At 44.8% G+C, this 17,585-nt stretch overlaps 1 protein-coding gene across 2 annotated transcripts in view; it reads right to left on the minus strand.

Moving 5' to 3' along the window:
- SYN2 (synapsin II) overlaps positions 1-17,585 on the minus strand; it is a 284,431-nt gene that overhangs the window by 123,584 nt on the left and 143,262 nt on the right. For both annotated transcript variants that reach the window (XM_040408483.1, XM_040408484.1), the window contains exons 2-4: positions 5,537-5,594; positions 2,134-2,225; positions 1,787-1,943 (exon numbers count right to left, since the gene is read on the minus strand). In XM_040408483.1, the coding sequence (XP_040264417.1) occupies positions 1,787-1,943; positions 2,134-2,225; positions 5,537-5,594 (307 nt within the window). The remainder of the gene's footprint in view (positions 1-1,786; positions 1,944-2,133; positions 2,226-5,536; positions 5,595-17,585) is intronic.

Consider the following 17,585-nt stretch of genomic DNA (forward strand, 5'->3'; position numbering starts at 1 on the left):
TAATTGTGTTGCTTTCTGCCAAAACACAATGGGGCAGATTTACTAATCCTACAGATGGAGTAAAGCCTGTATTACACAGGCAGATAGAGCAGACGATTATCAGGAGGGAGTCCCTGCTTGGTTGTGTAGGAGACTGCTACTATTACATGCAGCGATTTTCTCCGCAGCATAAGGAAGAAGTAATCGCTATGCCATCGCTCGTCCCCATACTGTCTACTGGTTTGCAGGCGGCATACGAATGCTCGTTAACGATCATGTTCCGAAAAATCGGAAGGTATAATACAGCCTTAAAGGGAACCTATCATTAACTTTATGCTGCCGATACTAACGGCAGTATAAAGTAGTGACAGATGAGTCGATTTCAGCGGTCTGTCATTCACGAGCTAGAAGTAAGTGGTTGCCGAGAACCAGCATCGTAATCATTGCAGCCCGGGCCTGGAATAGAGTCACAGCTGCCTGAGAAGAGTCATGGCTATTCATGAGCTCCTGCTTCCCTATCCACCTGTGGATGATTAACAGTCTTCTTCCTAGTTTTCTCTCTTTCTCTGTAAGAGAGAACTGACAATAATCAGCAAGTAGGCAGGGAAAGCAGGATCTCATGAATAACTGGGACTCTTTCCAGGTGGCTGTGACTCTTTTCCAGGCCCGGGCTGCATTGGTTATGATACTGGTCCTCAGCAACCACTTATGTTAAGCTCATGAATGGCACACAGCCAAAATCAGCATTTCTGTCACTACTTTATCCCTTTAGCTTAGACCGGCTGTCTAGACCTGCAGCAGATTTATGGCAGGAGCCCAAGCTGGATGATAAATCTGGTGCAGGGATCGACACTTTTCTCTAACTCAGTACCAACTATTGGCTTAGTTAGAGACAAAATTTTACCCAGAATTATGGTGCAATTTTGGTGCAAAATATTGCACCTTCGATCATGTCCCCTTTTCCACAAAGCTACGACTCCTGCAACAAAGCCCTATCCCTTTTCAAGTGAGTGGAAAAAATTGGAGAAACCCAAGTTGCACCAAACTGCAATACTTTTGAGCAAGATTTTAGGTACCGACACATTATTAAATCTCCCTCTTTTACCTCCCCGAGAACAAAATGATCAACAATTGAATTCCAACAGCCCATTCCTCATCTTACTAGACATCAGCCACCAGGGGAGAATGTGGAGCCCACATAGATCTAATATGTATGGCCGGCTTTAGAAGGTATCTTCATTTGCCTAATTTCTTTTAGGGTTAACTGACTTGGGCATTAGGCTACTTTCACACTCGCGTTTTGGCTTTCCGTTTGTGAGATCCGTTCAGGGCTCTCACAAGCGGTCCAAAACGGACCAGTTTTGCCCTAATGCATTCTGAATGGAAAAGGATCAGCTGAGAATTCCTCAGTTTGCCTCCGTTCCGCCTCCATTCCGCCTTGGACATGGACACCAAAACACTGCTTGCAGCGTTTTGATGTCCATCTGACGAAACTAAGCCAAACGGCGTTTTCTATGACACAATCTTGCACAATAGAAAACTGATCCATCCTTCATTGACTTTCAATGGTGTTCAAGACAGATCCGTCTTGGCTATGTTACATGTGAATACAAACAGATCTGTTCATGACGGATGCATGCAGTTGTATTATCTGAACGGATCCGTCTGAGCAGATCCATGATGGATCCGCACCAAACGCGAGTGTGAAAGTAGCCTTAGTTACATGTGGGGCAGTGCTTTTTGCCAATGTCTTGATAGTGATATATTTACTGAATTAGTATTAGTGCATTTCGGTGTGAACACTTACCACCCATGGCTTGTCACAGAAGTTGTAAATGGACTCCAGTGAGTTGACACTGGGTGTACCGGCATACTGCATGCCAATGATGAGGTTGCGGAAGTCTTCATTTTCTGCCATGCTAAAGGAATGCTGTCGAATGAAAACGAAGTCTGGTCGGAAAGACCTAAAAATAAGAAAACATAAAATAACATAAAATGGTAATAATGTGTTGTGTCCTCCAGGGACAGAATTGTTCTATGCTCCGGTTAATTCCTATAGGGCGCAAATGAGGGACTCCTCTCTGTTATCTAAGTTTTCGAAACCAAACAACCCCTTTAAGTTGGAGCCAATGAAATGTAAGGTTTTGCACTCACCTGACAACTCGGGAACCGCCGCGGAACATCTGGAGATCTACAGCGAACGTCCCATCAGAATGAGCAATGAGATTTATTTCTGAAAATTCTGCCTAAATTTAGGGAGGGAAAGAGTAAGCAAGTTCAGAAAGACGTCAGGAGAATGGATAAAGGACAACGAGGGCACCCACAACCCATTCGATTTTATTTTTTCTAGTGTAGTTGACAAAAATTATCCAGATCTTTGCTCTTGGCAAAAACTTGAATGGCGAATACATTTTCATGGCAAGTATCGGGCAGAAAACAAGGGACTCAATATATCTTATGTTAAAGGGGCGTTCCCCTAACAAGGGAATGCTATCAATCACTGATAATAGCCAAATGGGCCGTCTTGAGCTCAGAAAGGGCAGGGAGCATAGGAGCAACGGGGGCGTTGCTGTTACACCTAGAGTCTCTGCTCTCTCTGCAACTGCCACGCCTCCTGCACTTTGACAGGGCCAGAGGTTATGATGTTCTCACTACCTGGCCCTGTCAAAGTGCATGGGGCCTGGCAGTTGTAGAAAGAGCTGAGCCTCTAGGTGTAATGGCAACGCCCCCGTTGCTCCTATAGGCTCATTTGCATATATTAAAACATCACTTTTCTCAGCAATGTGGACACATATGAACATGGGACAAACATAGATGCCTTCAGCTGCCAAGTGCACATGTAACAGGTCAGCCAGTGTCATATGTACAAATCTGCTGACAGATGCCCTTTAAAAGGGATTTCAAAGACTTTATTATTAATGAACTATTCTGTGGATACCCGGGACCCCCGCCGGGGGAGAAGGCCGCTCAAACAGCTGATCAGCGGGGGTCCGGTATATTGGACTCCAACCAATTGGATACTGATGACCTATACAGAGGATAGATCATAAGTATTAAAATGTCGGACAGCCCCTTTAAAGAGGACCTGTCATGACTTTTACAAATTACAACCGTGATACCTGTCCCTACTCCTGCTGGCCCCATGTTACGGCAGTGGGTGCAGAACCACTGTGTCAACCAACAGATTTGACTTTGGGCTACCTCTAACGGCGTTATACTGGCAGTCCCCTGGTATTCACCCTTTTACTCCTGTACAGAGATATAGACTTCGCTGCAGGGCAGCCACCAGGCCACTACCTCCTGGGGTAGTCTCTGTGTGACTGACAGTTGACCTGTGGGGGTCAAGAGACACCGGTGCAGAGCACCAAAGGATCAGGCAACATCAAAGTCAATGACAAGCCAAGGTCAGGGCAGCCAGAGTACGAGCAATACGATCAGGTCAAGGCAGGCAGTGAAAAGTTCATATGGAGGTCAGGCACAGGTCAGGTAGCAGAGGGTCAAAATATAGTAAAACCCTCCAGCTGTCTGCTATGACTGAAGAGCGTCAGAGTGATGTTGTATCCTCTACATACAGAGAAGAGAGGTGGCTGTATACAGGGGGATAGATACTTCTGGGGACCATATTTACAGAATGAAGGGGTCATTGGAAGAATACTCAGGAGGCCGGTAGGAATAACGACAGGTACGCAGTTTAAATTTCTAATAGGGCCTTAACAGGAACTATTTAGTCCCACTGTTTTTAATACCCTCACACAGCGCTCAATTAATGCCACCATACAATATTTAAAGAGGACCTTTCACCGCTCCTGACATGCCTGTTTTAATAGCTTCATGCATTCCCCATGTAATACCAATTCTGGAACATCTATTCTTATGGCTCTATGTTGTGCCATTCCTTTATTATTTATACTAGAAGTTATGAATGAAATGCTAGCAGTCTGCAGTAAGGGTACAGAGGGGAGGTAACCAGATGGGGGGGGGGTACCTGCACAGACTGACTCTATCCAATCAGTGCTGCCATTTTCAGTCTGGGCAGGTACACCCCCCAACTGGTTACCTCCCCTCTGTACCCTTACTGCAGACTGCTGGAAATTCCTTCATAACTTCTAGTAGAAAAAATAAAGGAATGGCACAACATAGAGCCATAAGAATAGAGGCTCCAGAATTGTTATTACATGGGGAATGCATGAAGCTAATAAAACAGGCATGTCAGGAGCGGTGAAAGGTCCTCTTTAAATATTGTATGGTGGCATTAATTGAGCGCTGTGTGAGGGTATTAAAAACAGTGGGACTAAATAGTTCCTGTCAAGGCCCTATTAGAAATTTAAACTGCGTACCTGTCGTTATTCCTACCGTTATTCCTACCAGGAGTGGTGACAGCTCCTTTCTAAAGGTGTTGTCTCATCTCTTCTCAGACACAATCCCGACCGCCGACCTGGTCTAACGGCGAGATCAGACAACCCATTTAATGCTTCCGTACAAACGCCATGTACAGGTGTGACCCAGAAAGTATAAGGCCTCTTTCACACGGGCGTTGCGGGAAAATGTGCGGGTGCGTTGCGGGAACACCAGCGATTTTTCCGCGCGAGTGCAAAACATTGTAATGCGTTTTGCACGCGCGTGAGAAAAATCGTGCATGTTTGGTACCCAAACCCGAACTTCTTCACAGAAGTTCGGGCTTGGGATCAATGTTCTGTAGATTGTATTATTTTCCCTTATAACATGGTTATAAGGGAAAATAATAGCATTCTGAATACAGAATGCAAAATAAAATAGCGCTGGAGGGGTTAAAAAAAATAAAATAATGTTTAACTCACCTTAGTCCACTTGATAGCGCAGCCGGCATCTCCTTCTGTATTCTTTCTTTAGGACCTGGGTAAAGGACCTTTGATGACGTCACTCCGGTCATCACATGGTCCATCACCATGGTAAAAGATCATGTGACGTACCATGTGATGACCGGAGTGACGTCATCAAAGGTCCTGTAACTGTATTTAATGCTCACCACAGGTCCTTCAACAAAGGAGACAGAAGGAGATGGCGGGCTACGCGATCAAGTGGACTAAGGTGAGTTTAATTATTATTATTATTTTAACCCCTCCAGCGCTGTTTTACTATGCATTCTGTATTCAGAATGCTATTATTTTCCCTTATAACCATGTTATAAGGGAAAATAATAATGATCGGGTCTCCATCCTGATCGTCTCCTAGCAACCGTGCGTGAAAATCACACCGCATCCGCACTTGCTTGCGGATGCTTGCGATTTTCACGCAACCCCATTCACTTCTATGGGGCCTGCGTTGCGTGAAAAACGCAGAATATAGAGCATGCTGCGATTTTCACGCAACGCATAAGTGATGCGTGAAAATCACCGCTCATGTGAACAGCCCCATAGAAATGAATGGGTCAGTATTCAGTGCGGGTGCAATGCATTCAACTCACGCATCGCATCCGCGCGGAATACTCGTCTGTGTGAAAGGGGCCTAAGTGTGTCCTGGCAATCAGCGGTGATCCACATGCAGACCCCAATGATAATCAATTGAATCTATGACTTACCTGTTCAACTCGTATATCATAATCTCCTTGAAGCTTCTTTCCTCTGAAACATTTTGCCCTAAAATATAAAGAAAAAGTGCATTATAAACCATAGAGGTTTTCCTGGATGTGTCACATAAGATAAGCAACAGGTAAAGAAAAAATGACAAACTTTTTTTTACCCCAGCAACATCCCCACTATTTTTGATGGGCTGCGAGGGGTATTGCATGTTTTTAAAATCTCATTTACTTTGCTGCTACTGTACAATGCCGCAGCGTTCACACCATATGGCAATATACCTTGAGTGCACAGTATATATATTGGAGGAAGCAGGGGCTACGTACGTATACATATCCTCGATAATGGTCTTCTATAGAATCATCATAAAACATTACACCTTTTTACACAGCGTGCAGGTTATTCACTAAAGTACGCCATTTAGATTCCTAAAGCATGCTACACAAGCTGCCTTCGTGCCCATGGAGCATAACTAGAGTTATTAATACACTTTTCAGAATGATGATTTTTTTTTTTCACCCTGAAATCAGTGATTTTACATTACAACAGCCTTTACGTCAACCTGAATCTGTGCAACTTGAAGTGGATAAAACTGAGAAATGGCCAAGACGTCGTGTAATCGCTGTAAGAGCTCCTTGGCTGAATTTCGCATTACATTTTGAAGTTGCTCTGAAAATGATCCCTTCGAGATGAAAAGTGCACTTCTGAGTAACCTTGCCTATGCAAATTGGACACAGCTGTATGTAAATTATTCCATTAGCATGCAAATGAGGCCGGAGCTTTCTACCTCCATTACAAGACGTGCGTGGTCAAAGCTTAGGCGTTGGAAGGTACTGATATTACCCTGTGATCTGTGCAAGACTTTCTATTAGAGGGTTTGTTTTTGGCAAAACAAAAGAGAATATTAAGTTGACGAGCACAGGAGAATGCATAGTATCACCTCAACATGAACATGAACATGGGGAATGGGTTATGGCACCCGAATAAAAGCAGAGGTCATCAATATCAGATCGTTGGGCTCCAGCTCCCACCACCCTGTTTAATCAGCTGCTCGAAGAGGCCGCGAGGCTCGTGTGAGCGCTGCAACCTCTTCAGGAATACAGCTTCTTCTGCCATTCAAGTGAATGGGATGAACAGCTGTAGTTACAGTGCACCACCACTAGAAGGCAGACGGAGTGCAGGCAAACACTGAAGAGGACTCTTCGAATAACTGAACATTGGGAGGGCCAGGAGTCGGACCCTCACCGATCTGATAAAGATGACCTATCCTGAAGATAGGTTGTCAGTATCATGAAACCCGACAACTCCTTTAACCAGGGCTTTTTTTCTCAGAGAAAAGGTGGTGGAACTCACCCCCCCTCCCCTGACCACGCCCCTACCCAACCCTAGGACCGCCCCCCCCTACCCGCCCCCCAAGACCGCCCCCACCCCACCCCACCCCTAGGACCCCCCCTAAAACCGCCCCTTTAGAGAACAGGGATGCAAGTAAAATTTGGGGGGGGGGGGGGGGGGCTATAAAAGTCCAGCCCAGCAAAAAAAAAACCCAGATGGGGATGGCACTGTTAATGGGGGTTCTGGGGATGGCACTGTTATGGGGTGGAGGATCTGGGGATGGCATCCACAGATCCCCCATCCTATAACAGTGCCATCCACAGACCCCCCCCATCCTATAACAGTGCCATCCACAGACCCCCCCCCACCCCATAACAGTGCCATCCACAGACCCCCCCCCATCCTATAACAGTGCCATCCACAGACCCCCCCACCCCATAACAGTGCCATCCACAGACCCCCCCACCCCATAACAGTGCCACTGACAGACCCCCCCCACCCCATAACAGTGCCACTGACAGACCCCCCCCACCCCATAACAGTGCCATCCACAGACCCCCCCCCCATTGCCGCTCCAGTACAGTTATAAAATGTGTAATTAAATGAATAATGATTCATGCTGCCCCCTCTGTAGTATAACTTTCAATATATTGTACTCACAGGGCTACTGTTATCGTAATGCAGGCCGGCCGGGCAGACTTGCGGCAGCGTCACTGACTGACGCCACGTGCCTGCGCCGCCTACTTTATGAATGCATTACGATAACAGTAGCCCTGTGAGTACAATATATTGAAAGTTATACTACAGAGGGGGCAGCATGAATCATTATTCATTTAATTACACATTTTATAAGTCTCTACTGGAGCTGCGGGGCCGGAGCACAGTGAACGTACCGGCCCCCAGCTCCTCCTCCCAGTCCCTCCCCGCTGATACATCGCAGGCTGCGATGTCAAAAGGTGGCGGAACGCCGTTCTGGTGCGTCCGCCAGAAAAAAAGCCCTGCCTTTAACCCCTTCAACCCCGGGCCTGTTTTCACCTTCCTGCCCAGGCCATTTTTTGCAAATCTGACATGTGTCACTTTATGTGGTGATAACTTTAAAAAGCTTTTACTTATACAGGCCATTCTGAGATGGTTTTCTCGTCACATATTGTACTTCATGACAGTGGTAAAAAATAAGTAAAAAAAAAACAAACATTTTTATTCATAAAAAAAATACCAAATTTACAAAAAATTTAGAAAAATTAGCAAATTTCTAAATGTCAATTTCTCTAGATTTATAATAGAGATAGTAATACCTTCAAAAATAGAAATTACTTTACATTCCCCATATGTCTACTTCATGTTTGGATCATTTTTTAAATATTTTTTTTTTTTGGGGGGGGGGGATGTTAGAAGGCTTAGGCCCCTTTCACACGGGCGAGTTTTCCGCGCGGGTGCAATGCGTGAGTTGAACGCATTGCACCCGCACTGAATCCGGACCCATTCATTTCTATGGGGCTGTGCACATGAGCGGTGATTTTCACGCATCACTTGTGCGTTGCGTGAAAATCGCAGCATGCTCTATTTTGTCACATGATCCATCAGCCGGACGAACTGAAGATTCCAGGTGCGTGGCTTGAATTAATTAGCTGACGTAGCAAAGGGGGCGGCGGCGTTAAACTAGTCTGTGGGACGATACTGCATAGCGAGGGGGCGTGCTTGGGCTCTAAATAAAGGCGGTCTAGGCACTGCAGGGGGGCGTTACTGGGCTCAGAGGGTGAAGAATAACGCCCCTCTGGGCACCTTCAGGGTTCATTTGCATAATACACAGATCGCTTTTTTAGCAAAAAGAAAGCATGAATATAAGAAAGAAAACCACTGCAGGAGAGAAGGCATTTTATTAAACATGGCAACGGTGAGAGCTTAATATGGTCAAACCAGGTGACAGATTCCCTTTAATAGGCAGAGCTCCATTGGGAAAATGATGCAAATTAGATAGTTTTCTTCCCTCTGGAGGAAAGCTAATTTGCATACTTGTGGAATATTGCCGGTAAGGGCTCATGCACATGAAAGTATTTTTCTTCCATTTCCGTTCAGTTTTTTTGCAGGTCTGTATACGAAATCATTCATTTCAATGGGGCTTGAAATTACTCCCTGTGCATTCCGTGTCTGTATGTCTGTTCCACACAAAAATAGAACATGTCCCATTCTTGTCCGTTTTGTGGACAAGCATTTTTTACAAAGGATCCACAAAAAAACTGATGTAACACGGACGTCACATGGGTGCCATTCGTTTATCTTGCGGATCCATGTTTTGCAGACCGCAAAATACATACAGTCGTGTGCATGAGCCCTAAGTAAGTCTCCATACACCAGTACCCCCATCCTCCCAAATTTGGGAGTGTAATTCTTCACACTTCTCAGAATAAGGCCTCTTTCACACGACCGTTGTGTGCACCCGTGGCCGTTGTGCCGTTTTCCGTTTTTTTTCGCGGACACCATGACTTTCAATGGGTCCGTGGAAAAAACGGAAAATGCACCGTTTTGCAGCCGCATCCGAGATCCGTGTTTCCTGGCCGTGAAAAAAATAGGACCTGTCCTATTTTTTTCACGGCCAACGGTTCACGGACCCATTCAAGTCAATGGGTCCGTGAAAGAACACGGATGCACACAAGATTGCATCCGTGTCCGTGATCCGTGGCCGTAGGTTACTTTTTATACAGACGGATCCGAAGATCCGTCTGCATAAAAGCTTTTTCATAGCTGAGTTTTCACTTCGTGAAAACTCAGAACCGACAGTATATTTTAACACAGAAGCGTTCCCATGGTGATGGGGACGCTTCTAGTTAGAATACACTACAAACTGTGTACAAGACTGCCCCCTGCTGCCTGGCAGCACCCGATCTCTTACAGGGGGCCGTGATCAGCACAATTAACCCCTTCAGGTGCGGCACCTGAATGGGTTAATTGTACTATCATATCCCCCTGTAAGAGATCAGGGCTGCCAGGCAGCAGGGGGCAGACCCTCCCCCCTCCCCAGTTTGAATATCATTGGTGGCCAGTGCGGCCCCCCCCCCCCTCTATTGTAATAATAGGTTGGTGGCCAGTGCGCCCCCCCCCTCCCTCTATTGTAATTATTCGTTGGTGGCACAGTGTGCGCCCCCCCCCCTCCCTCCCTCTATTGTAATAAATCGTTGGTGGCACAGTGTGCGCCCCCCCCCCCTTTATTGTAATAAATCGTTGGTGGCACAGTGTGCGCCCCCCATCGGCCCCCCCTCCCTCTATAGCATTAACAACATTGGTGGCCAGTGTGCGGCCTCCCATCTCCCCCCCCCCCCATCATTGGTGGCAGCGGAGTTCCGATCGGAGTCCCAGTTTAATCGCTGGGGCTCCGATCGGTAACCATGGCAACCGGGACGCTACTACAGTCCTTGTTGCCATGGTTACTTAGCAATAGTACAATAGTAGAAGATTCATACTTACCTGCTGCTGGCTGCTGCTGCGATGTTCGTGTCCGGCCGGGAGCTCCACCTACTGGTAAGTGACAGGGTCTGTGCGGCGCATTGCTAAATGAACTGTCACTTACTAGTAGGAGGAGCTCCCGGCCGGACACGAACATCACAGCTCCCAGGTAAGTATGAATCTTTTACTATTGTACTATTGCTAGTAACCCGCTGCCACCAATGATCGGGGGGGATGGGAGGCCGCACACTGGCCACCAATGTTTTTAATGCTATAGAGGGAGGGGGGGCCGATGGGGGGCGCACACTGTGCCACCAACGATTTATTACAATAGAGGGAGGAAGGGGGGGGGCCGCACACTGTGCCACCAACGAATTATTACAATAGAGGGAGGAAGGGGGGGGGGCCGCACTGGCCACCAATGATATTCAAACTGGGGAGGGGGGGGGGGGGGTCTGCCCCCTGCTGCCTGGCAGCCCTGATCTCTTACAGGGGGATATGATAGTACAATTAACCCCTTCAGGTGCGGCACCTGAGGGGTTAATTGTGCTGATCACGGCCCCCTGTAAGAGATCAGATGCTGCTAGGCAGCAGGGGGCAGTCATGTACACAGTTTGTAGTATATTCTAACTAGAAGAGTCCCCATCACCATGGGAACGCCTCTGTGTTAGAATATACTGTCGGAAATGAGGTTTCACGATCTAACTCATATCCGACAGTATATTCTAACATAGAGGCGTTCCCATGGTGATGGGGACGCTTCAAGTTAAAATATACCATCGGATTGGAGAAAACTCCGATCCGATGGTATAAAAGGGACTCCAGACTTTACATTGAAAGTCAATGGGGACGGATCCGTTTGAAATGGCACCATATTGTGTCAACGTCAAACGGATCCGTCCCCATTGACTTGCATTGTAATTCAGGACGGATCCGTTTGGCTCCGCACGGCCAGGCGGAGACCAAAACGACTTTTTTTTCATGTCCGAGGATCCTCCAAAAATCAAGGAAGACCCACGGACGAAAAAACGGTCACGGATCACGGAAAAACGGGACCCCGTTTTGCGGACCGTGAAAATATACTGTCGTGTGCAATAAGCCTTATTCAGAGTTTCAACCTAGGTCACTAGCCTAAGAGATGAGTAACTATAGAGTAAAATAACTTTTATATACTAAAACCCCGGTATTACCAATTTCGTGTTTTTTTTCACATGATTTGGAGTGGTTGTGACAAGAACTGCACAGGCAGCTGCTACTGGGGAGAATAAAAGCCCAGACCAGTTGGTCTCATCCCTTATTTAAACTCATAGTGAGAACCTATGGATGTCATCTACAGTGGACCTGCAATGGCAGCAAACAAGGGTGTGGCAAATCCACCCAGGGTGGGGTGTTTGGATCATATATTTAGGTACAGTATTACACTGTAGAGCGCCAACAGAAAAGTTATAGTCAAGTGAGAAGAACTCAAATTCTATGCTGGTCACAGGGACAAGTGGAGAACAGAGAGACTGATACTCCAAGTGTCATACCCGTTCCCTGAGGCGATGTGAGGTAATTCAACAAACTTTATTCAGACACAAACAATATGACAAAGGTTAACAACTGTCATATCTATATAGCCTGCAGGTGGCAGTAAACATGTATAACTCCTAACATCCTCCCTTTCTTGTGAAATCAAGTAATATATAACATAAGATGATTGGATACCACAATACATTCCAAAGGTGACAATGTTTTTTATAATGTATCTAGCATACAAAATCCTTATATCTTGTTGGTGTTCTAATAACCCTAGTTCTAGTACGTCTTGGTGTGGCAGGAGCTTCACATTGTTGCATATGATCATCCATCCCTGTTTCTTCGGGAGTTGTCTCATCTGGAGATGTACCTGGTGTAATCACTTCACTTATTTCAATGTCAGATTTGTCATCTGCAGTCCTCAGAAACTTCCTATTCCTTCTGTACAACTGTCCATTTGCTTCCACTTTATAAGATCGTGGGGCAACTTTCTCCAAACAAATACCTTGTCGCCAAATTTAATCTGTTGACGACGGTGATGGTTGTATTCGCACTGGCTGACTAATGCTTAGTTCGGGAAGTTCCTTGGCTCCTTTATCATAATATGCCTTTGCTTTTTTGCGTCTTTCAGTTTGGTTCTCGACCACTCCTTTTATAACCTTTGGAAACAGCAGTTTCTGAGCAGTCGGAAGTAAAGTCCTGGTCCTTCTTGACATTAGCCGTTGTACAGGACTACTGCTGGTGCCTTCTGATGGGGTATTTCTTTCCAGATATCCTTGTCATCTCGTTTAGCTTTCTTTATGAGTGTTTTTGCTATTTTTACAGTAGCTTCAGCTTTACCGTTGGACTGACTGTGATATGGGGATGAGGTAAGATGTTCAAATTCCCACTCTCTACAAAATCGTGCAAACTCTGAGCTGACAAACTGTGGTCCGTTATCTGTAATTACAGAATCAGGGATTCCATGTCTGCTAAAATGTGCTTTGCAACAATCTATAATTGTTTTAGAGGTGGTATCAGAAACTAAATCAATTTCCCAGAAATCTGAATAATAATCAACAATTATTAAGTAATCTTGTCCTGTTAAGGAAAATAAGTCCATGCCTAGTTTGCTCCAGGGTGGAGTGGGCAATTTGTGAGTCATCAGAGGTTCTTTTGTTTACGCATATACTCATTGCAAGTATTACAGTTCTTTATTGCCTCTATAATCTCTGGGCCCATGTGTGGCCAAAAGATGACATCCTTGGCCTTGCGAAGGCATGCTTCTATTCCTAAGTGGCTGGTCTCCGAATGGAGGCGTGGGTTCATATCCCACTTCTGACACCATGTTTCCTGAGGCGATACGAGGTAATTCAACAAACTTTATTTAGACACAAACAATATGACAAAGGTTAACAACTGTCATATCTATATAGCCTACAGGTGGCAGTAAACATGTTAACATGTATAACTCCTAACAATACCTACCATAGAGGCAGACATTGGGACTGTTATGGGGCCTGGGGATAGGAGATGCCCAGTGCCAAACTGCTTCTCCTGTACCAGTCAAAGATATACTGCATTTTTCCATAGCCACCACTAGAGGGAGCGCAGTGTAAAAAGAGTAATTCGTTTCCATTGCATACACTCCTATGCACTGAGCTCCTCCTAGTGGTGGCTGCAGGCAGTCATTTTATAATATACTGTGTGAGGGGAAGCAGGAGACATAGGGTATGTTCACATTACAGAAAATCCACCTACAAAATTCAGCACAGAATACACATGAGTTTTCTTTTTTTCAGTGTGCTTTTTTGAAGTAGTTTTGTTTAACCAATGGGTGTTTACTTCAGTGCAAAATTGCATTTTAAGCTCACAGTTTTTGGTGCGCACCAAAAACCGCCCAGAAAACTTGTCGTTGTTTTCTGACGCTTCCCATTCATTTCAATAGGAGATTAAGTGCGGATTCCACTCCGGGGTATGCTGCTGCATCTTTACCACATTTCTGTTTTCCACGTGGAAAAAACAAAGTAAGTGCCAATTCTCACTGAAACGAATGGGTTTCTGTTTTGAGAAATATTTTTTAGCTGATTTTGAGGCAGAGACATGACAAACTAAGCGCCAAAAAACTCAGTGTGAACTGGCCCGTAGAGCTGTATGAGGGGGGGGGGGGGGGGGGGGGGGAGTGTTCTATCAGTTTACTGATGCCGGTTACCTGGCACAAATACACAGAGAAATATGGTTTTCAGAATGACTACCATATTTGTGAAGCATCTGTTCCACTATTACCAACATAGGAGTCGTATAAATATTTTTTTTTTATCACAATTTTGTTTTAAAAAATTTTTTTATTTTTTTTTAAGTTCTTCACTTAATAAAAAAAAAATCATAAATTGATTTATCAGCAATCTGTGGAGTTTCTCTTTGCATTCTGCGTTGCCTGGGGGTGTTCTGGGAAACAAGTGGGGGCCCATACTAAGTTTTGCTATTGGGCCCTATGAGATCTGCGGACGCCCCTGGTTATTCCCAATGTTTTTCTTACCTCACACAACCACTTTATGGCAGCTCCAAAGGTGGAACCCCACTTTGACACATCCTTATATACCATGAATTAAAATACATGTCTTAATTCTAGCGCAGGCCGTTACCCTGTTAATGATGTTTTTCCAGCTTGTAGCCAAGAGGGTAAATTTCTTCAATTTTTCTGTTCTAGTCTAGCGAAGGCAAACTGCATCTGTTTTCCTAAATGGCCGTGTAAGATTAATCGTGTTGCTATTTTATAAAAGTGTGTACCCGTGTGCTGTAATGAAGAGGAATTATGATGACAGATGGCGGTCTCAGCATCAGATGTCCTTTTGATGAAACTCTGAGGTTAAATTACGATTTTAGAAGGTTTTTCTTGGCCAAAAATGACAGGCCACCTTCACTGCCTAAAATAAGCAGAGGAAATGTAACTTCATAAACTATACAATAATATCTAAGCTTGGTGTTTGCTGCCCTCCGGAGGTAGCAAGGTAAATTACAAGCTCATCCACCGATTCAATTTCAAACATTTTAAAAGGGACTGTCCAGAACATTATTAAAAATAAAAAACAATCTGTAGACATAGCTGATATTATGTCCTCATGGCTTCAGCATTGCAGCACTGGGACAGAAGAATTTTGATGAATGGTATATTACCCTGTTCTTCTGTGCTCTTGTTACAAAATGTCTGTATTCAAATGGCAAATAAAAAATGAATCAATATGATAAAAACTGGCAATCTGCACAAGCTATTCATCCCTTACAAACATTCATAATAAGACAATGTGAAAGCAAAGGCAAACATGAGGATCCAAAAGACTATGGGCACCCCTTCTAATTGTCCATTTCAGCAACACCATCTGCTAACAGGTATATACCATCAAGAACCCACCCATACAGTCTTCACAGACCATTATTAGCAGCTACCTACCAAAAACATCACATTTCTGTCATATCAGAGCAGCTCTGGTCATGTATTGCTATGTACATGTCATGCAGGCCATGTTTTGTCCATAGAAAAACCAAACCAAAAGGAGCTTCAAAGTGGTAGATCACGGCCTGCCCCAATGAAACCAACCAAAGAACGTCAGACTATGAAATGGTCACCACACAAGCTGCACCAAGTACAGAACCCCCCATATAACCACACTGCCTCAAAAAGTGGGAAACACCCGTCCCTAACACAGAGGTGAGAAACCCTGTTACAGTCCAGAAATATTATACCGCCTGGGGTAAAGTCATGAACAGTGTACCCAGCACGTCACTAGGGGAAGGGGTTAAAATGTCTGCACTCCCCAGTCCCTGTAGGACCAAAAGACGAGGAGAGCGGAAACCCCAGCAAGTGTTGCAATAGAAGTATAAATCAGGGAAATCACTCACTTGTAGACATGTTTGAGGGAACGTGAATCAAAGGGTCCAGAATACACCTCGACGCGTTTCACTTCATAGCTTCATCAGGATTATGTCCAAGGAAAACCTTCCGAGCTTGAGTAAAGCTTTGCGCTTTGTCTGATATGTGGCATGTATCATGCTTATGTACCACTGATACGCTGCAATAAGGCTTTCATCCGCATCTTGGTGTACTGGTGTAGAGCTATAGAGTGTGGTGACGGAGGAACGGGAACAGATTGGGGGTGTTCTTTGTGGTTTCGCTTCTTCAAATGACATAAAAAATGATTAGCTGACTTTAGCTTAGAAGCACGGCCTTCATACAGCTCTGACCTTAAAGTCATCTTTGGAATAAACTGGAGATTTGAGCCTCATGCAGAAGGCCATATTTTTTCATCCGCTTCCAATCTACATTTTTTTGTGGATTGCACGCGGATCCATTCACTTCTATGGGTCTGCAAAAAATGCGGACAGCACATGGATGTCATTTGTGTGCTGTCTACATCTGTGCCGCAAATCTGTATGTGGGTAAGTAACTGGCTGAGGGATAGAAAACAAAGGGTGGTTATTAAGGGTACACACTCAGATTGGGTCACTGTCACTAGTGGAGTACCTCAGGGGTCAGTATTGGGCCCTATTCTCTTCAATATATTTATTAATGATCTTGTAGAAAGCTTGCATAGTAAAATATAAATTTTCGCAGATGACACTAAACTGTGTAAAGTAATTAACACTGAAGAGGACAGTATACTACTACAGAGGGATCTGGATAGATTGGAGGCTTGGGCTGAGAAGTGGCAGATGAGGTTTAACACTGACAAATGTAAGGTTATGCACATGGGAAGGAATAATGCAAGTCACCCATACATACTAAATGGTAAAACACTCGGTAACACTGACATGGAAAAGGATCTAGGAATTTTAATAAACAGCAAACTAAGCTGCAAAAAACAGTGTCAGGCAGCTGCTGCCAAGGCTAATAAGATAATGGGTTGCATCAGAAGGGGCATAGATGCCCGTGATAAGAACATAGTCCTACCACTTTACAAATTGCTACTCAGACCACACATGGAGTACTGTGTACAGTTCTGGGCTCCTGTGAACAAGGCAGACATAGCAGAGCTGGAGAGGGTTCAGAGGAGGGCAACTAAAGTAATAACTGGAATGGGGCAACTACAGTACCCAGAAAGATTATCAAAATTAGGGTTATTCACGTTAGAAAAAAGACGACTGAGGGGAGATCTAATTACTATGTATAAATATATCAGGGGTCAGTACAGAGATCTCTCCCATCATCTATTTATCCCCAGGACTGTGACTGTGACGAGGGGACATCCTCTGCGTCTGGAGGAAAGACGGTTTGTACACAAACATAGAAGAGGATTCTTTACGGTAAGAGCATTTCTGGAGCGTAATAATATTACAGGCTATAGCTACTAGAGAGGGATCGTTGATCCAGGGAGTTAGTCTGATTGCCTGATTGGAGTCGGGAAGGAATTTTTTATACCCCTAAAGTGGAAAAATTGTCTTTTACCTCACAAGGTTTTTTTTGCCTTCCTCTGGATCAACTTGCAGGATAACAGGCCGAACTGGATGGACAAATGTCTTTTTTCGGCCTTATGTACTATGTTACTAAATTATAGAACATGTCCTATTCATGTCCGTTTTGAGGACAAGAATAGGCGTTTCTACAATGGGGCAGAGAAAAGTGGGATGCACATGGCCTATATCTGTATTTTGCGGATCCGTGGCTTGTGGACCACAAAATGGATGTCATTGTGTGTGAAGAGGCCTGCAAAGCCTGCCATATATCAGTGCCTGATGTGAATAATACTTTGCTAAAGACGTGTGAAGCTAGGCAGCCGTGCTCCA

The sequence above is a fragment of the Bufo bufo genome, chromosome 9 (assembly GCF_905171765.1).
Source record: "Bufo bufo chromosome 9, aBufBuf1.1, whole genome shotgun sequence".
In the NCBI taxonomy this organism is placed as follows: domain Eukaryota; kingdom Metazoa; phylum Chordata; class Amphibia; order Anura; family Bufonidae; genus Bufo; species Bufo bufo.